This window comes from Ambystoma mexicanum, chromosome 1q, assembly GCF_040938575.1.
Source record: "Ambystoma mexicanum isolate Mex_15411 chromosome 1q, UKY_AmexF1_1, whole genome shotgun sequence".
NCBI classification, from domain to species: domain Eukaryota; kingdom Metazoa; phylum Chordata; class Amphibia; order Caudata; family Ambystomatidae; genus Ambystoma; species Ambystoma mexicanum.
Genome location: NC_090922.1, coordinates 79,962,962 through 79,984,823, shown reverse-complemented (window position 1 = coordinate 79,984,823; position 21,862 = coordinate 79,962,962). Strand labels below are relative to the sequence as shown.

General features: G+C 46.7%; 1 protein-coding gene across 1 annotated transcript in view; it reads right to left on the bottom strand.

Moving 5' to 3' along the window:
• VPS9D1 (VPS9 domain containing 1) overlaps positions 1–21,862 on the bottom strand; it is a 1,552,154-nt gene that overhangs the window by 1,324,226 nt on the left and 206,066 nt on the right. The window contains exon 3 of the mRNA XM_069635571.1: positions 3,447–3,542. Within this exon, the coding sequence (XP_069491672.1) occupies positions 3,447–3,542 (96 nt within the window). The remainder of the gene's footprint in view (positions 1–3,446; positions 3,543–21,862) is intronic.

The following is a 21,862-nucleotide window of genomic DNA, read 5'->3' as shown; positions in this document are numbered from 1 at the left end:
ATGCCACGCTGTAATGGGATCTAAGGAAAAATGTGCACTCTGTTCCCGCTAGATGTGTTTCAGTGAGGAATACAATGTCGGGGGAACTGCCTTTTAAGAAATTGTAGCACCAGCCTGCGCTTAACACTTGAACATAGCACGTTGACATTCCAAGTCATCAGCAAAACCTTCCCATTATGAGCCATCTTCCCAGAGAAAACTTGTCATGCCGCAGGCTTCTCGCCCCAGTCCATTCTACCCCATGCTGCCCCTTGATCTACCCTGTGTCGCCCCGTATCCTTGTGAGACTTTCTCATGCCCTGCATACCTCCCCAAACAAGACTCCTCCTAAGACTCAACACGAGAGAACATATCACATCAGCACTAAGATCACTACACTGACTACTGTCTACCAGTCAAGAAGAGGTTCTACTTCAAAACACTCTGCATTGTTCACAGACATATTCATATTGAAAGGGCAGTATTCCTTCAAGAAAACAATCATCATCTACAAACCAAACACTGAGGTCTAGCAATAACATACGTCTTGAACCCAAACAGAATTTGAAAAAGAAGTATGGCGGATCAGCCTTCTCAAACATATGATTGGAACTCTGTAACTCCCTCCCAAAGAGAATATGCACAATAGAGGAACATCTGTCCTTCAGGAATGCGCAAACAACTTTGCTTTGCTAACTTGACTCCACAAAGTGTGGCAAATTGTTGAAGGGAATCGTGCACTTTAATGCAAAGGTACACAACACAAATTGGCGGGTCTCAGGACTTGGGAGCCACGGGCCATGAGTTGAAACCAGTCTGAACTACAAGGAAAAAGACACAACATTAATTTTCTACACAAAGGGTTTCGCTTTAATCTGCAAACAACTGGTTCAACAATAATTTAAACCATACTGTAGTGATACGAGAACTGCTCTTATCCCCACTCAACGTACTAAACTCTCCTCACTTCTGCAAACACAAAAACACACCAAGCCATCTTCAGCCAACAACACCCCCAACCCACAGTCACACTAACACCCAACAACAAAACTGCTCACCTCCTCCAATAACTCACTCAACTACAATTCAATCAAAGCACCCACACCACACAAGCAGACAAAGCCACCCATATAGAATCAAGTACATGCACGTCCACCAACCCACACCACCTAGAAGCATTACCCATACAAAGACTGTTTTCTTCAAAACTGAAATTACCAACACAATAGAAAAAACACCTCCCAGTAACAAAATGTTTTCCTTGACAGATCCGGCTGAGGATCATGCAAATGGCAGCAGCGTGTTGTGTAAAGAAGGCATGCTATTAAACAGTAAGACAGACAGAAGTAATCACAGTTCAAGGGTGTTCATTGAAATTCAATTGGGTTTGAAAAACTCCTATCTAATCCTAAATCTAAAGATGGGAGCAAGCTACGACCATCAAATAATAATAAACGCAGTCCTAGTCAAGTCTGTCAAAATAAAATGGCCTACACTAATTACAAATACTGTGGGAAACAATGTTATGCAAAAGAAAAGTGTTCAAGAAATTAAATGTCATGATATTTAAGCCGTTAACTTCCCTTCCCCACGTTTTCAGCACGGGACAAGGTGGCACACTCGAACTTAGCACACGCTGTGGCTTCTCTAGCACGAGGATGAAGTTCATAACTTCCACAAAGTCTCTTATCTCATGGGGCCTGATGCAACATGACAAAACATTAAAGTTCCTTTCTTCTAAGGATTTTCACTTATACAACTTCTTGGGTGATTTACTGTTCACCCCGGATCCCCCTCTGCCCGGCTCAGACCCCATTTAACACCAAACCTTCAATTGGTCTCCCTCTGCCGGACTCGGACCAGATTCATGCACTTTTCCAAACGTTCTCTATTTCATCAAAATCCAAGACTTTCAACTGCGCACAAGAATTTACTTGACCCGTCGCAGGACCACTTCGATTCACATTTGTTTTTTCCTTTTCAATTGGTCTCCCTCCACCAGGTTAGGACCCACTAACTTGTGGGTTAGTGCTTTTCCCACTTGTCAAGGGGACACCTTACAGATACCTTTGATTGAGCACCCAGGCGGTGCCAGACCACTCTGTCATATAGCTTGCTTTAAAGTTCAATCACTCATCAGCAGTTCAACTTAATTTGTGTTTCTTATCACACGCGTTTTAACAATGTTTGTTCCAGTGCTCGCCATACAATGTTGCTGCTTGCAACCTTGGCGTCAACACAGACCAGTCTTGTATTTGTCTCCCCATCTCACTGGCTGTGTGGATTTCAGTGGAGCTGCTTTGTTCTTGGAGCCAAGGACCGCACCGCAGCGGCTTGTGATTCTCCCCATCTTGATTATAGACGCGGGAGGGCCACCGGCATCTCTGCACAATGCATGATTCTTCAGCCTGGTTTTCTGATCTTGCGCTTTTTATTCTCAAGATCTCAGGAAATTAACGGTTCCTTGCCGAAAAGGCCAAGGGAATTTCCCTCCTTGCGATTCCCTTTGCTTTTGCTGTCTTTCCTCTCTTGCTCAGCTGCCGTCTCAAAACTATTATTTCCTCGTGTGCTTTGCCTCGCTCTGCGTGTGCTCTCGTGCTCAGCCTTTTATCCATGTGGAGAAGTGTAATGGAAGTCAGATGTGTGTGATGATCAATAATTGCCTGACCATTGTATTGGGACACGTCAGGTGTACTGCTCGGGTGTTAGTCTGTTTCCTCTCATAGCTGGCTGTCTATGAGAAAGTGTTTGTGTTGTAAACGGGGGCGGGGGATAGAGTTCCTAAATATCCTACAGGGTAGGATGGGGTAAAGGTGTTACAAGGAAGGGGATACCGTGTCTCACCATCCAATGTCCTACTCCCCTAAGACACCTCACCCAGGTGATCCTCCCGCACTGGTCCACCCCCAGGAACTGTATCCAAAAGCGATTGTCTGGTCCTAGCTACCTGGATGACAGATCCTCGAGGTCTAGTGGGAGAGACACCTTCTGGTTTCTCCCAGCGGTAAAAATCACATACATAACTTAACATAAAGTAAGCTGGTTATGCAGTTGCTTGGGGGACAAGGATGCTGCTAACGACTGGTGACACAGTTCACCATGAAATCAATTTATTGCCAAATTTCGATTAAGGTGGACGGAGGAAAGGTTTTGGCAGGGGTGTACAAATGTTTGTGATGAGATGGGAAAGAGCTTAAATGACGTTACTTGGAATTAACTTCACTATGAAGTCTGTTTCCCTGGTATGGCTATTACAGTGTCTTGAGTGCAAAGTTTAAACAAATAAACATTGTTAACAGGAATCATATCCAGTCGTAATAGTCTTCACATAATATTATCTATTTTATTCTGACCTCCTGATCCAGTGCAAGGTACAACCTATTTTCCATTCCAGGGAATGAACAGCAGGGGCATTTGCTTCAGCTGGATAATTGGGAGATATAAAGGGAGATATAAACCAGACTCACCTAACTTCGCTGCAGTAGATTTGGCTCTTTCCAAGCACTGCTCTAGCAACTTCAGCATTTTTGGAGTGTCAGGTGTAACAACTTCACTGCCATGTTCTTCCGATTGATGAAAGAGGGGGAGAAAATCAATTGAATGAATGATTATCAATGCCACAGTTATATGCTTTAGTAAGACAGTGCACAGACAGTTTCCTCCGACCGCAAAAGAAGCATTGAAATTAGGAAGATAGCACAACTTTAAGGATGAGGGTAACACAATTTCAAACAATGAGCCTCAGAGACTTCCTGTATGGAAAAAAAGCAGACCTTGAATTTTAAATTGGTGAGGCTAGAGGATGAAAGGAACATTGAAAGATTACATAGAAGGTAATGTCTATATGCCAAATCACTATTACAAATTAGCCCAAAGTACCATGAGATCGAAGGTAGAATTATTTTCAAGGTGTAATTGTCATGTTTTCGATCCATGAGACACATTTGATCAGAACCACATTGGAGATCCAAATCCACAAAAATGCCTGTGCGGGCAACGATGTGGATGTCCCCTATAGATAGCAAAAATCAGATTCACATCACAATGCTATTCTTTCAAACCAACATCAATCCAGTTAATAGTCCTGCAAGCAGACATCCAAGTATCTGTTTCGAAAGCTTCCAGTAGAAGAATGCTTCTGATTAAGGCCGTTTTGAAAGTGGTAGCAAAAGCAAGCATACATCTTACACGGGACCGTTCTTTTTACCAATGCCAATGTAATCTCTTGCTTTATCTATCTAACAGCAGCTTTAGCGTGCAAATTACTGATTCCAAAATACAATCTTAAATGGTGGCAACCCTGCATTGAGTGACTACCCGCTAGAACTAACAAGAATTGGCAAAGCCAACAATTTTGGCTTTTGTTTAGGCATGAGATCCACACCTTTTAGGTACTGCGATAATGGTACTTTCTGGCCATACAATGGAAAACGCTGGTGTGACAGGGACTCGGCCCTTTCAAGATGCGATAGGGACCCCTCTTAATCTAGATAGGAGGCCTGCCAGGGTGTTTGCCAGAGCCTGTCCTGCCCCAAAGGCCGGGTAAGGAAGTTGTGAGGGCTCTAGCCTCTGCCCCCACCCCTTTATGTGCCGCAAAATATTTGAGGATTACCCCTATCAATCACCCAATGACTGCCTCACACCATACTGGCTGGTGTTCTCGCTTTCCTTTTATAGACCCATGAAGATCAGAAACCACTGCTGTGTATGGTAAAACACCGGGAGAGAGCGAGAGACAGCAAGGAACACAGAGCCGGCATAAAATTACACTCTACTTACTGACAATGGAGGCACTTTAAAGCTGCAGGAAACAAACTCTGAAATCTCCAATCTTTATGCCGAGCAGCCATCACAAAACACTGTGAACCTGCCTGAGAAAGGGCTTGGGCTTGAAGGGCAGTACATAATCTTCCAACTTGATAACCCCGGCCCAGGGGGAAGACAGGTAGAGATTGTCCCTGGTGACCAGATGAGCAGGATAGCCAACGGAAGGGGGAGGAGGTGACAAAACCACACAAGAAACAAACAACATAAAAAGGAAAGAGTGGCACAGGGAAGTGTGGGCTTGTCTGAGGAGGTCAAGGAGTACGGGGGAGGAACATCCAGTTCAAAGAACGTTACCAGGGGTAAGTAACCGTTATTCGAATGGATTGTGTCCTCCCACGTATCCCTCATCTTTAGATAGACTCCCAAAGCAGTATAACGTTTGGAAGAGGGAGTACGAATTTTCAAAGAACAATACTAATTATCAGATTTTGCCATGGATGCAACATAGAACGGCCTTTCCAAATCCCGCCTCCTGGCCTGAAGCAGAGTCCAGGCAGTGGTGTTTTGTGAAGGTATGAATGGAAGGCCAGGTGGCTTCCGCACAAACGTTACTAATCGGGACCCCTATCTTTAAGGCAGAAGATGTAGCAATGCCCCTTGTGAAGTGAGCTCTCGGACCTTCTGGGGGATCCTTTCCTGCAAGTCTAACATTCTGTAATACACTGAATTATCCACCTGGATAGCGCCTGTTTCGTGACTGCCAGACCCAACTTGAGTCTGGTTTACCCCAAAAAAAGATGGTCATGCCATCTTGTTTTAGCCATTCATGATATGTAAAAACTAAGTGCCTTTTTAGGGCCTAGCCTATGTAGTCTTTCTTCCTCCTTACTAAGGTGGGGAGGCAGATAAAATGTTGGCATAACAATTTTTTGTGAGATATGAAAGTCTGATACTATTTTCGGAAGAAAAGTGGGTTTAACTATCAGGACAGCTTTGTCCTTGTAAAAAGTTGTAAAGGGTGGTTTACGTGATAAAGTTTGTAATTCGGCCACCCTGCGGGTGGATGTCAAAGCGATTAATAGACAATCTTAAATGCCAACCGTCTCAACGGGCAGGAGTGAAGCAGCTTAAAGGAAGCACACAAGGAATTTCAGTACTAGATTTAAATCCCAAACTGGGACCAGAAATAGGACTGGAGGATAAACATTTGTGAGTCCCTTTAAAAGATGTAATATTCAGTGGCATTTTAAAACAAGAGGCTTCTTCTGACATGCGCTTAAAGACTGAAAACACTGCCTAGTGCCCCTTGATGGTTCCAATCTGGAGACCCAGATTAGCTTGATGCAATAAGAAAGACAATGCCATAGGTGTATCGCACTGAGCGGGATCCACATACTTGTCCCTGCACCAGCTGCACAACTTGTTCCAACGTCAGCAAAACAGAGATTTTGTTGCTGGCCTTTTGGTAATCTCCATTACGTCTTCTGGGAGGTCCCAATCCTTGCATCTCAACCTCTCAGAACTTCCCGGAAACCATGCGCAAAGGTTGAGTGTCTTGACCTCTGGATGGAGAACCCAACCCTACTCTCGCGCAAGAAGGTCCTCTCTTTGTGGAAGACGCATTGGAGGGAAGATGTCCACAAGGTCTGGGTACCATGTCCAGCTGGCCCAATCCGGAGCAATTAGGATCATGTGTTTCCCAAACTTTCTCAACCTCCTGATCATGCGAGGAATGACGGGACTGGAGGAAACACGTACAGGAGTGAAAATTCCCAGTCCACCACGAACGCATCTCCTAGATCTCCTCTTGGGTGAAATTGCCTGGAGCAGTACAGTTTGCACTTCCAGTTGACACTAGTCGCAAACAGATTCACTTAAGGGGTTCCCCAAAGGGTGAATATCTCTGGAAGGTCTTATTGAGCGAGTTCCCACTCGTGGGATACTGTGCTCTGCCTGCTCAGAGCGTCTGCTGCTGTGTTTTCTTCTCGGGCTAGTTGAACTGCCGATAGGGAGATCCCGTCTTGATCCCTTCTTGAATTGCCCAGTACCAGAGCTGCATTGCTTCTCTGCACAGTGGTAGTGACCCTATACTTCCTCTCTTGTTGAGGTAGCACATGGCCACTGTGTTGTCCGTCATTAGCAGGGCATTCTTTCCCTGTATCCCCGTACAGAGGGCCAACGACCGCTGACTGTCAAATTGTTGGTGTGAGCTCCCCACCCCGTGAGTGAGGCATCCGTAACTACTGTTATCTCCGTCCATGGCTGCCAAAAAGGTTCTTCCTTCAGAATGTTGTCCTTGCAGGCCCACCCCAGGAGATCCTGTGCGACCCTGCTCTGAACCTAAAGCAGATCTGACATCTTGCCCGAGAACTGAGACCACTAGGTTCTGATGGCCCATTGGACAGATATCATCCTCAGGCGAGCCTCTAGCACCAAGAAAATACAGGATGCCATGAGGCCGAGCAACCTCAAAAGGCCGAAGGCCGGAAGACGCTGGGCATTCTGAAATTTGATGACCATCTTCAGAATGTATTAAGCCCTCAACTATGGTGGAAAGGCTTTAAATGAGGATGCATTCAGGACTGCTCCAATGAACTGGAGACTTTGAGATGGCATCATGTGGGACTACTTGAAATTGAGAGTGTAGCCCAGTCTGTGGAGGGAATGGCAGGTTATGTCGAGATGTTCCAGGGCCTTTTCGGGAGAAGCAGCCCTGATCAGCCAATCATCCAGGTAGAAATAGACATGAATTCTCTGTCTCCTGCGACTCGCTGCGGCGGAGGTCAGCCCGAATGGCAGAACTCAAAAACTGATTATGAGAATCGCCAATGGCAAACCACAGGTACTTTCTGTGCTTGTGATATACAGGCACATGAAAGTAAGCATCCCGAACGTCAAATGACACCATCCAGTCCTGAAGCTGGAGAGCTTGAAGGATCTGAGACAGGGTGACCATTTTGAACTTGTCCTTCCTGAGGAACTTATTCAAGCATCTCAAGTCCAAAATGGGTCTCAATCCTCCGTCCTTCTTGGGAATCAAAAAGTAAGGGGAGTACCACCCTTTGTTCCTCTCTGTCACAGGTGCTGGTTCTATATCACCTTTCTCTATCAAGCTCAACATTTCCTGAAAAAGGAACAGATCTCGAGTTTTGAACGAGTGACTCCCTGGTGGATGATCTCGAAGCCTTCTTAAAAAGGGGAGGCAGTATCCCTGGGCTACTGTTTTTAACACCCAGGCATCTGAAGTAATACCTCGCCATTCTTTCAGATGTTGAGGGTTAAGACCTCAGGGTGGTTTTGAGGTGGCTGAAGCAGTGGCTGAGGGTAAAGAAGCAGTTGCTTGGCACCTCTTCTTCGTCCACGATGAGGGAACTTTCTTTGACCTCTTTGTCCGGCCAGTCCTCTCGCTCTTCCAAATGAGTAGTAACAAAAAGGACCTACACCTCCAAGCTGGTGCACTACAGTGTGATGGTTGTGGCTGTCTGATGGCAGCGCAAGGTGATTTGGCTGCCGCTTTTGAGGTCTGCAGCTTCTCCGGGCTCTCGTCAGCCTTGCTGCCAAACAGCTGAGTGCTGTCAAAGGGCATTTGAGAAGTCCAGCCTGCACATTCGGTAAAAACTCCGACTTCACCAACCATGCAAACCTGCGTTTAACCGTGCTCGCTGCCATGGCTCTGCTAATGCTGTCTGCAGGGTCCAACCTGAGATATTCACACATTGCTTTCTTTCCATCTCCCACAATGTTCAGAAAGCCCGCTCTTTCCTCTCCATCTGGAATGTGTTCAGCCACCATGGCAAGACAATACCACAAAGTGAAGGAAAACTTTGCAAGTGGCATTGACTGATTTCAAAGCCATACTCCCGGCTGAGAATACCTTTTTGCCAATAATAATAATTAATAATAATAATAATAATAATAATTTAGCATTTATATAGCGCTACGAACCCTCAGGTATCTGAGCGCTGCTTATTATTACCCACGGTGTGTGGTGCTCATTTATCGACCTCGGAAGGATGAAACGCTGAGTTTGGCGCTGCCGGGATTCGAACCTGCGTTCGCAGGCTCTGCACTGATGTCAAAGCGAGCGCTCTACTCGCTGTGCCACTTGACCGGCTAATGCGTTGAAATGCTTGTCGTCCCTATCCGGCAGTTTTGTGGGGTATACCTCTTGATTTGATGTGGAAGTTGCTGCCTCGACCACCAAGCCTTCCGGTGTCAGGTGTCTATATAGGTACTCTGGGTCACTACTGGAAGAGCTATATTTTATTCTAAGATTCAGCCAGGCTTGTTTCCGGCGACTCCCAATTTGCTTTCACCCTCTTCTGAAGGGCTGTTTGGAAAGGCAGCACTGGGTCCTTTTGTGGGCACTTACCCAAGATGTCAGTAAAATCATCTTGCTCAAAAGGAGAGGCTGGCCTGCCCCATCCAAGAATTCTGTAACCTTAGACATTAACTGTCCATAGGATGCATCAGCATGCTCTGCTGGATCCAGTTTCCCAAACTCCAATTCTGGTGATGTATCAATGCCACTTGCTGTCTGCAGGTTCTCATACAGGTCCCTCATTCTAGATTCCTGTAGTAGGAGGGCCTCAGGGACAGTAGGGGTGCCATATTCCTGCCCGAAGGGCAGTGTATCTTGATCTGATGGCTCATGCTCTTCGAAAATTGAAGATGAGGACTTTAAGAAATCCTTTTTAGGGAGTGGTTTAAATATTTTTTTAGATTTCTCTCGACATCAAGAGTTGAGACGCTACCGGCGTCGAGGGCTTCAATGCTTTCAGCGTCACAGACTTCGACGCTACTGGCGTTGATGGGGGCCTCGAAGGGCTCGACCCATGACTGGATGGAGTCTTTCACAGGCAAGGACTCGGCCTGTCATCGCCTCGAGATCTGAAAGGTTCTCGAGGGGTCCGAGGCTTCTCTCCTGGGCTTGAGGGCATGCAGGGTTTAGCCTTGCACTTTTCCTTGTCGGCTTTCTTTAGAAGGCACGACAGGGACATGGCTTTTTATCTTTTCCCTCAAGGGTGCCAGGGTCGCCTTCTTGAAAATGTTAAGCATCTCCTGGCTAAAAAGCTCCCATTTGGCTGGAATCGCCGACTTACTTGGGCAGGCTATCTTGCATTCCGGCGAGGAGTCAGGGAATGAGGAAGGGGATCTATGGCATCCTTCTTTCATTTTTGTAGCTGAAGATGAGCAGTGGTGGTTACCGCATCGAGAACAAGAGCTTTCTTTTTTTTCCGACCGCTTCCTCCGTGGAGATTCGCCTCTTGACTCACCCGACGTATGCCTTTTTGAAAGAATGGTGGATGGGGATTTCAGAGGTAGCCTGCCCGCTGCGAGTTTCCCATTGCGTTCTTTCAACACATTAAACCTGTCATGGACTGGCATGACCCGTAGTCCACCGTTCTGTGGTTGTCAGGATCGGGATCCACTTGGGTAGCCCCAGTCTCAATTGACAACTGGGGCCTCCTATCACAGGGAGACTTTTCCCCAAGAGCGGAGCCTGCAGAGGATAAAAACCTGTCCAGCTAGGGGCTCAGATGAAAAGGCAGGAGCAAACAGCATAACGAAAAGGGAACAAACGGATACAACAGGTCAATATCCCCTCTTACCCTAAAGTAATACAAACCACACCACCCTCAGACAATACCCCACTCCTACCTGTTGTGATGTAATAACCTACTTGCAAAACACCAGCCAGAGTAGTTAGAAGGATTCATGTTATCCAGGGAGAGAGTGGAAATCCAGGAAAGGTCCGGCAAGGTCTTTCTTGATCGGGAAACCTGACCCAGGCGGCATGAGGGCGCAATCTAGGGGCAGAACAGTCAGAGTTCCAGGATGCAGAAGTCCAAAGTCTAAATCCAGGAGAAAGTCAAAATTCAGTTCCAAAAAACAAACAATGCAATCCGGAGATGAAAAAAATGAAAATCCTCAGAGATGGCAGCAGGAGAATTCAGAGAAATGACAAAATGATTGCCAGCCACAGGGACAAATAATAAGGCAGTTCAGTGAAACAAAAGCCAAGATCAAGGGGGGCCGGGAAATCCAAACGTGGAATTGAGCATAAGAAATGGCGAAGGGCAGAGACAGTAATCGGTATCAAAGAAACAGAGATGCTGAGGTCGGGGGAGCAAGGAGGTTAATTCAAGGGGGCCAAGCGCCAGAGGCAATGAGGGACGAGGTACAAGCAGAATCCAGATATCAGAAGCCAAGTGGTCAAAAAGCAGGAAGCAGGAGCGAAGGAAACAGGACAACAGAAAGCAACTTTGCCAGGCGTATGCAACAGTTAAGGAGCGCCGCCTGACAGTCCTGGTCTGCTTAAGTGTAGCCCCTTCCGGGTAGCGCAGAAGGTACGAACATGTGACACATCACGTGGCTGTTGAGCACTAAGATTGCTGGGGATTGAAGTCTGCGGCGAACACCGGAGCGTTTGTTGACTCAAACGCCATGGCAAACGCCACTGACCCTGGTGCTTGGTACTCCAGGAGAGGAAAACCCTCGGGAGCGGGCGAGACGCGAAAAGTGGTCGACACCACAGACAGACCCGAAGTGGAAAGGTTATCGCCATCTTGGCACTGTAATCAATACACTTCTTAAACCCGGTCTTTGGGGGTTGATGAATCCAATGAAAAAGCCATTTCTCGAGTTGCGTCGCTATTTCGTCAGAAACCAAAAGCGTGCCGTATCTTCGAAGCATACATAAGCTATCGCAAAAAAATGGAAGCTGAGTAACGGCCACTGCACGTGCTACTTATACCTGCGATTACGTCAAACATCGAGAAAGAGGCCCTTGAGGGACATCGAGTGAACCACAACAACACACAGCACCCTCAAAACAAATTTTCCAAAGCAGCGGACGCTGGAAGGGAAGATATCAAAAGATGAGGAATGCATGGGAGGACACAATCCATTCGAAGCAGCTCTTTCTCAAGCAGCAGGTCACTCCTCAAGTTGCTGTGAGCAGCACTCCAGGGACTTTGGGACAAGATGGGTCCTTGTTCTTGGGCTCCCAAATATGGGGGAGACTGGCACACACTTGCAGGGGTCCTTCAACACGGTGAGGTCCAGAGTACCCCTGTGGCTGGTAGAGAAGCATGTCTTGTTCTAGCAGCAAGTTCATCCCCAATGGCCCCTTGGGATCGTTAGGGGACAGAGCCTGCCTCTACCTGGGACACTGTCTTCACCTCGCTGGCGAAGGACTCAGGAGAGAAGAACTCACCCAACGGAGGTCCAATGAAATCTTCTTGAAGACCAAAAGATAATTGCAAGAAGTTGTGTGAGAGCCCTTCTTTTAAAGGTAAAGTTCCACAGGAGCTAGGACTAAAGTTAGTCTGCTTTAGGGGTCCAGTTTCTGTTCTTGAAAATTTTTCACTTTGCCCTTCTGCCATCACACCCAAAGTGCTTTGTGTTAGAGGAAGTGGAGGGGACAGGAAGGCGACGAAGAGAGAAACAAGATGGTGAAAACCTCCCTCAACTGTAGCAAGCTCTCCCTGTTTAGACTAAACCTGCCCTTTCCCTTTTCAATATGATCAAAGGACCTTAGACATGCAACACTTAAGTGTGTTCGGCTAAGCCTTTTGAAAATGGGTGTACCCTTTGATTCCTGTTCCCAGGCCAGCTGCCTGTGGAGTGGATGTCCCTGGTAAAGGGTCTTACCTGCCCTTACAAAGGACAAAGGGAGGCAATTCCCCAGGCTACATTCCTTCCATTAGGGCAATGTCCAGCCTATCTGGGGAGAATGCACATAACCCTTCCACAGCTTAAATTAGCCTACAGGACTATGTGATGAATCAGCTATGATTCACCCCATGAGCCTGGCCTGGGACCCTTCTCATGTGGCCAGGAGATGACAGACGCTTCCTGATCCCGACCATGGGGGTGGTGTTCTGAGGGAGGATCATATGGGGGATAGGGGCAGGTCAGGAAGATTGGGAAACCCCCTTAGCTAATTTTCCCCACAATCCCACACTTCAAATGGCTTACTGCCAAATAGAAGAGATGAGAAAACCTAATTATGTTGCTAGGGACTAAAAGTCCCATAATCTATTAAGTACTGGGACGAGGGCCCATGAGCAATGTTGAAGAAATAGTCAGCCTGTTACGCCTAATGACCCACTCCTGAAGGGTGCAGAGAGGCTTAAAAGGCCCCATCAGATGCAGGCCATTAGGTGCAGATGGAGTTGGAGCTTGAAGAGGCACAGCAGTTGCAGAGCAGAAGCATGGTGTTGGCAATACAGGAAGAAGTTGGTACAACAGAGGAGCTTTGACCAAGCATATATCACCTGCCTGTCCTGAGAGGGTCCTGTACCCCCTAAATCTGAAGTGCAGAGGTTGCACAGCGGAAGGCATGAAGGAAGATTGCTTTTCCCCATATGAACCTAATTGCAGACATTGTACAGCAGGAAACGTGCTGAAAGAAGTTATGCAGCCAAGGGTCTCAGGAGCGAGTGGGGCTCCTTAGTGGTGTGGTAGGATGAAAACCACTCTTACCGAAGAGGGGTGTGTCTCCAAAAGATGCCAGAAGCAGTTCAAGCCCTGCTGCAAGTGAAGGAAGCAAGACAGAAGCAGGTGAGTGTTACTGAGCGTTCTGAGCCCTTGCGCAAACAAAGGCAGGCAACTGTAGCCAAGCAGAATCACTCGTGTAAAAGTAAAAGCAGTAATAAACCGACCGTTGATTGCTGGACAATGGGAAGTTTTCAGAAGTAGCATTCACGTGTGAACAAACTTCTTCTGTAACACTTGTATAAGAGTGAAATACCCTAAATCATACTAACTGAATCTAAAACTTTCTGAAACAGATGAGACTAGTCGCGTGTGCTTAAAAAATGTACTCTGAGGTGAAGGTTAACCAACAAGTCCTTTATGAAGTTGTTTAAGTCAATGTTGCACTGAAACTAAGTAAATAAACATTGAATGGTGAGTTTGAAGGAAACAAGCATTGCCCAAGCCAAGAGTGAAAGAAGTATATCTTCTCACAACCAAGCATGGTGCAAGCGTTATCTTAGCCACGAGTGTACACGCATTGCCCAAGCCAAGTGTACAACGATTGTCCAAGCCAAAACGGACTAACCATAGGCATACCATTAAGCTGCTTTCGTGGGCAGAAAGAGGCAAATGCAAGGTTTTGAAATGGAGTAACCTGCCGAAAATGTTACCTTAAAAAGTGGTATCACTCACATTATGAAAGCCCTACAGAGAAAGGTTACAAAAGCATATCCTTAGAAACAATCTTTGAGGTGGTTGTGGCAGAAAGACAAGAGGGGCAAAGAGGCTGCCCTTTTGACAAAGTGGTTGTTCAGAAGAAGAGTGCCTTGCTTACTTGGAAGTGTTGAAAGGCACTAAAGTGGAATGTGTCTTTTCTGAAAAGTTGTCAAAGTTACAAAAGGCACTGACTGTTGAAGTTGTGATAAATCTTTTGTTGTCAGCAGAGTTAAACCTCCGAAGCGCAGTTGAATGTGGGGCACTATGGGGCAGGCGAGTAGACCTGCATGGTGAATCCTTACAAAAGTTAACCAGGTATGAAAAGGGGCGCACATAACGCTGTGACAGTACTACACTATTACAGACTACGCTGTGTACTAAGGAACAAATGGCCTGACTTCCAGCAGGCCCCCACCCCTCATCCTGCACAATGCTATGTGACCAATTCTGTCTCCTCTGGGAAACTGGTGTTTACTGTAAAAAAAGCTGGTCAGAGCCGGGAAAGAGGTGAAGAAGCACTCCTACAAAGCCATATGTGAGACGTCAATGGGTAAACCACTAAGCGAGAATCAATGGAAACAAATCTGCATGTAAATCCGCTACATATCCATAAATTGCCGAAACAGATTGATCCATTACAGATGTGTTCATCAGGTCTATTACTCTCCCCACACCCTGCAAGGTTCTACCCGGAGAGAACCCCTGCCTGTAAGAGATGCTGTGCAGAGCCCACTGATGTTTATCATCTTGCATGGAAATGTCCCTGCATTAGAACGTTCTGGGCTATAATAGGAGAGGCAATGGCTGGAATGCTACCATCAATGAGGGTCTGCTTACCCGATCTCTGGCTACTGGCACTAATTGAAGAAGGAACGTGTACTAAAAGGAAGCTGATGGGCATGGCCACAGTGGTGGGCAGGTATCTGGTGGCTAGGGCATGGGGAAAGTCTAATCCCCCTACATTTTCAAGGTGGCTAGAAATCATGAGTTTATGCGAACAGAGGGAGACCAGGTACGCTGCAACACTTCCGGACTCCAGCCATCCCTTTGACTACTGGCCTCCCTTCAGACAATACCCTCTTGGATATTGCTCAGGAAATCCAACCCCCTGATGCCTCCCCAGGCCATTAAATAAAATATGGCTGTTTGTTTCCGTAATGGCAGTTACACAAGGGCGCCGTAGCCGACTTCCCTTAATACTCCCTGAGTGATATCTCAAATCCCAACTGAAATATGTACTTGTGGTTGTCTCATTTAAGTAACTATGTGTGAGTCGGAAAGGGGAGGTGGGGGGGGGATTAGTTTGTTGTAGCATGATACTGTTTTTTTTCACATGTCAATGGTAAAACAATAAAGAAAGTTAAAAAAAATGTTATAAAGGTCTGAGAAGTGATATCAAGAAGCTGTGTTCTTTTGCCTTGCCAAAAGTTGTGGTACTTGAACCCGACAAGGAATTGCATTTCTTCTATGACATTTCTAAAGTTGTGGAAAAGCATTGTGACCCAGAACATCATTGATGCTTTTTGATTAAGTGGAAATCATTATTTCAAGAAGAATACAAGATTTTTTGTGGATTGAGCATTGTCTAAATGAACTTCCTTTTGATAAAGTGAGTGAGTTAAGAACTAAACTGGAACTTTGTTGCTAAACCGGATTGCCTTGTTTCTTTATGTTGAACATTGAAACTGAACTTACTCAAATTGAAATAAGAGAACCTGTGAATAAATGAAAAATATCATTTGTGATGTTTGTTGTGTATTGCCATATATTTTCTTGTGTATTTTATGCTTAAATGTAAGGGCCAGATATCCTTTGTTGGAGTGTTGCCTTTATTTTTAATAGGCAGGGAAGTCTTTGTCAGGGCAGTGATAGTGAGGCGTTTAATGACATTTATGATTTAATAAAATGGCGTACTTTGGGAACACAAGTGTGATATAAAATTGGATGTGGTTGCAATGATTATGAGCCATGCACCATGCCCTAACTCAAGGCCTGGCTTATGTTTAGAGTTTACCATACCACCAGCATGGGCTACCTATAAATCATTATAGTTTTGGTACATTCGTGCATATCTTAAATGTGACCGCTGCATGCAGAGACTTGGCGATCACTGCAGCTGTCAAATGGTTACCTCTGAACCTGCTCTGTGCTACTGGTAGAGCAGGAAACTGATGCGGCAGGCCACAGGTACACACTAGGATTTTGGCATTGAGACTATGAAAGGGAAATGTGATCAGCAGATTTCCATTTCAAAGATGAAATTACCTGGATCATTTTATTAAATTAACAAAACTTTATAAAAGCCAGGGCTTCTACAGAATGGCAATCCGTCCCAAATGCCAAGAAGACATCCCTCTGATACACACTAAAAGCATGAGAACCCTACATTTCTCTACCAACTTGTAAACTAAAGTCTTATTCCATATATCCTCACACAACAGGCACATGCAGCTCCCTTCTGAATATAGACAATCCCTAAGGTGCCTTCGACACCAAAACACCCATAAACATTGCAATAAAAAAGGAACATGCAACTACAGCATCTGCACTGGGCCCAAACGGTTAAATGGTTGTGCTGCTGGTTCTGATTAGGATGTAAGGAACAAGTTACTTACCTGGAACTGTTGTTCTCCAGCATGGTTCTGGCATGGATTCACATGCTCATGAATATTCCCCGTCGTGAGGCTGAGAATCCTCGGTAAAGAAAAAAAATCAGTTCAGTTTCGTTTTTGAACTGTCTTTATCCTAATAATCAATCACTGGTCTCTGGGTCATACTGCCCCCAGCCAATGACTGCCCTCTACCTAAGCCCCTCCTCTGGCAGCCATCTTCAGATTTGGTAGCATGTAAAGTGGCAGTAGGGCCAAGAGAAGAGCCGCAGAGGGGTAGGCAGGAGGGTTCGCATATGTATCCATGCCAGACACATGCTGGAGAAAAACAGTTAGAGGTAAGGAGCGGGGCTCCTGATTGGATCTAACCGCCCGGCTAGCCACGCCCCCAACAGAGCGTCACACGCGGAAGGAGCTCTTCCTCATTCCTCTCCTTCCACGCTCGGTCTCCTGACGCACCCGATTGCGGATCCCGACAACGCAGCTCCACTCACCGGACGCAGTGCAGCGGCTAACAACGCGATCCTAACTCTGTGGAGATCATTCGTTTTACCTGATCACATGCAGGATCCTATGTAGCCTGGTTACGTCGTGCACGCTGTCCTACCTGCGAGTACAGCAAGTGATTTGACCATCACATGAAGAAATCACATGTCCTGAAGAAGATGGTCTGTAACAGCTTATAACCATCGAAACCGGTCGACCCGACCCGCTGTGGCCCTTCCACAACCTTTTATGATATCCCCAAGACAAGGAGGGGATACCAAGACACTGAATACTACAACCCAGTGCAAAATGGGTTTCTAGCACCTCAAGTGCGAGAAATTGACATCTTTCTCATTTTTTTCTTTTTTTAATCTCCCTAATCTCCACTATGTTTAGTTCATCTCATTAAAAGTTTTTTTCCACAGACAACCGCCTGCTTTTGAGATCTAATTTCCCTCTCCAAGCCACTAATAAAACCTTTTTGCGGTTGCCGCATGTGCTTTTTGTTGCCTCCCAAGAGACTATTGGTGCTATTCACCATCAGTGGGGGACATTTATCACCCCACACAAAGAGAATCATTGAATGTCTCTACCCCTCCTATACAAAGCCCCACTTTAAGGCTTGTGCACACCCAGGTCACCCCCAAAACAATCCCCCTCCTTCCCACCCAAGGCAGGGCCAGGGGCACCTGATCAGAGAGCCAGATCTTTTTCCTCATCTAGCGTCCATCTCAGACTTTCTCATTTGTACCATCCTCCCATGGCAGTTGCATACTGCTAATCGAAGTAACCTCTTCCTTCCCCGTCCAACCGTTTTTTTGTGTACCAATATATACCCCTACGGTTAGGGATGACATTTGTCCTTTTGGCTGACAACTAGCCGTGTTATTACCGGTTCTCCTAAAGGGCCAGATGCCGCTGGGTCTCCCACTGGCAACAAGGGTATCCTTTCCGAATCTGAGCACAGGGTGTGTAAGGCCTGAAGGATGTCTGCCGAGATATCCGCCGGTGGCTACTCCGGCGGCTGCAGCGTAGTGGATGGTGGCAGTGACGTAGTATCCTCTGGATCCTGAACGCCCTGCTCCTCCTACTCGTCGGTGTCTTTGCCACTCTCCACATCTGCCTCGTCCCTCCCATAGGACCTGGCCTCGACAAACTTCTCATCCAATATGGTTTTTAAAACAGAAAGCTCCTCCTCAGAGGAGATGTCTGTGCTCTGCAGGACTACCGTGCCCCCCCCCCTCTTTTCGATCAGGGGAGACGGTTTCGGAGAGATGACCGGCATAGTCTTCACCAGTGTCTTCTCTACGGGCAGAAAAGATGATTCCCTCCTGGCCGGCAGGGAAACTCTCGCCTTGGAGGCCGTCTCCTGTGAACCCGCATCAACGGCCTTCGCCAGGGATGCCACCACTCCTTCAATGGAAGTTTTCGCCGGGCGAATCAGGGCCTTCACGACCTTGGTCGTGCTTGGGGCCTTCACTGTGGGGGGGGGAGGGTCAGCGCTTCTCCGTCTGAGCCGACTGGGACTTCTACAGAAGTTTACCTGGGTGATCCGACTTCCTCTTCTTCGCCATGCCGGACCGTTGGCTTGTGGTCGAAGGTGCCGGAGATGATGCGCCCGTCTGGCCGTCGAGGAGCCCGCCCCAAAGGCGCTCCCGGTGCCTGCAGACTCGCAGTGCTTTGCCTTCTATTGGGCCCCCGTCGCCGGAGCACCCTCAAAGTTCTTAGAAGACCGCTCAGATTTCTTCTTGTAGCTGGGTGAGGCATGCTGCCGGGACTCACCCAAAGCGGGGGCCTTTGGAGTTACTCAGTAAGCCGCTTGCGACTGACTTTCATGGTGCGGGTAACCATATCCTTGCAGAACGCACAGGCCTCCTCCACGTGTGTCTCGTCGGTATGCAGGCAGTAGAGGCACAGGGAGTGACCATCGTCCATGAAAATGTTCCCGTAGGCCGCATCCAGGGCAGATCCTGAACAGAGGCATTGAGTCTCCTCTATCTTCAGCCATGTCCACGCGGCGTAGGCCTCCAAGAATATTCTGGAACCCTCCAAGAAGGGAACTCGACGAAAAATCGCCCTTGAGGGACGTAGAAGGTTCCGAAAAACGGGTCCCAGTTAGTCAGATGATGGATCGATGGAGCTTGAGGCTCGATTGACTGAAAAAATAGAGCAAAACTCTTAGAAAAATCACAAAACGCAGTAAAAGCTCGAGAGCTATAGCACGAGGACTCCAAACACTTGAACAGGCGGTCAAAATCTCAAGATGGCTGCCAGAGGAGGGGCTTAGGTAGAGGGCAGTCATTGGCTGGGGGCAGTATGAACCAGAGACCAGTGATTGGTTGTTAGGAGAAAGACAGTTCAGAAGTGAAACAAACTGATTTTTTCTTTACCAAGGATTCCCAGCCTGACAATGGGGACTATTCATGAGCATGTGAATCCATGCCGGACCCCATGCTGGAGAATACCATCTCCTGTGTCCCCTCAACATATGGCACTCAATCAAATACTCGGAAAATTGTGATCAAGGCTAACCCAGAAATGATATGTAAAATTATGTACTTATGCAGCAGCAAATCAAACACGCCCAACAACAATCTATTGTCTTCTACTGAATGCTTATTCCACAAAACAAGAAGCCATGTCTACACGTGTTTCACACCATAGCGCTTCTTCATGGGAAAATGTTGTTAGCAATTATTTGATCATGTGTCACAACAGATTTGAGGCCAAGAAATATGGCAAGACAGACTGTTATGTTTTAACAGATTTATTCAAGAGAATATACGTAGGATCGACCAATTTGTAAATTAAGAGAATTCATTCCAAAAATAAAAGGGTCAGGATGGCCAAGTGTTCCAGCTTTTGCTAGGCCTCACCAGCTTCTGGTAATCCACAAACAGTTCTTATCAGTACTTAAAGTGTCTGTGAAGGGCTACGTCACTCCCTTGTGCGTTTTCCTGGAATTGCTGTTTTTAACTTTCCCGAGCATTCTTTGGTGGCTACCTTTGTGTGGGGTTAGAAGGTCCTCAAACTTCAAAGACTAACTCGGGGGTCTCCCCAGGGGGATTTGGGCTGTTTGACAGAAGTGAAATGCTTCACGGCAGAATTGGCCGTAGTCAATTTTGCGGCAAATCTGTTTATACTTCGACAAAACAAATCAAATGTTGCCATACACCAAACCCCACACACCCCTTCCACTACTTACCTTTTTGCTCCCTGCCGCTGCTTCTCTTGCACCCCTGCGGCATCAGATCCGTCCCTCCAACACGGTTCGGATCTGGCGCTGCAGGGTTCCATTTCCTCTCCCCCCTTTTTAAAAAAAAAACCTGTTTCCATGGTCGGGCGCGGAGGACACCTTGCAACCCCTACTGACATTATAGTTTACAAGGGTGCAGAGATTTCATCGTAATGTTCGTATTCGATCAAATCTCCCATTCAAACAGTTTTTATCAGTCAAATTGGGTAAACCGTCCAGGACAGACAGAGGGCACCATTCAGGCCTGACCTTTCCTGTAGCTCTTCAACTATCCCCTCTTATCACCTCTACTCCTATGATAACCTTTGTGATTCTTTCATGTTCCTGCTTCCGCTTTCTGCCAAGGGTCATCCTGAACAGTCAGAAGCTGCCTAGCTGGGTTTTCACCACTGGTTAGCGGCTGTCTGGTCTCCCTCTTCAGCCCCTCTTCTCCACAGAGGATCCTGGTTAGGCAGGCTCCTTCCTTCTCCCACCTACCCATCATCAACTCCTTTTCTGTTCTCTTCTACTACCCTTTCTAATCCTTGCTTCAACCTCCTTTACTCTACAATTTTTCCTTCCTCACCAACTCCTCTACGCCCGATCTTACGGTCTCATTCTTGCTACTGCCTTCACTTTCGTCTCTGTTTCGTCCGCTCAACTCTTCCTAATTGCTTCCCAAGATTGTCACCTCCACCTTCAGTTACCACCTTCTTGATGTTACCTACCTCTCAATACTGTCTCCTCCACCTATTATCAGCTCCACCTTGATTTTCCACACTGACCTGGTGTCAACTCCCCCACCCTCAACGCCATCTTTATCTCCTGCTACCACCTCAAACTCTACAAAACTGCTTTCAACTCTCAAACGTTTGCTCACCAACATTCTCTCTTGTTCTACTCCTGGGGCTCTCCAAATTCCTCTGTCTCTCGAGCCCCCACTCCCACCAATATTCTCCATTTGCCAACCATTCCCAAACCTCCAACCTCCATTTCCAACAACCCACACTAATTGACTGAGTACTCTGACTTTTATAGTACAACCCCCCCTCAACCCACTCCCCGGGTTTGGGCACTGTGGGAGTGGCTGGTCCTGTTTACTGTAATTTGAGTATCGCTGGGATTGTTGCTTGCTTCCGAGTGCACCTGGCCACACTTTGGGCTTAGAGTTAAAAAGACAGTCTTCAGCTGGCCCTTCTGCTTTCTTGGGTCGGACTATCCCCTTCCTACTACTCTGTGTGGCTGCCTAATGTTGGATCAGATCTCCTGTTTACCCAGCATGCAAACCATGGGCTAAAAAAACTATTTGCAAGCTTTCTTAAACTACCTGTGTCCAACATGCTTGTCTGTGATAAATGTGTAACAATGTTTCCACATAGAGGGAACTCGCTGCTGGAGTCAATGAACTGGCAAGTTTGTGTCCTTTGCGCTTAAAACCACGGTTAGCAAGCTACAAACCTGCAACACTGCATTGAATTTGGACTTCCAAGTCTTACAGTGTCTCACTGGGTCATTGATCTAACTTCTATGCCATCACGTAATCCTGAATAATAGCATGAGAAACATTACTGGTATTATGTGAATG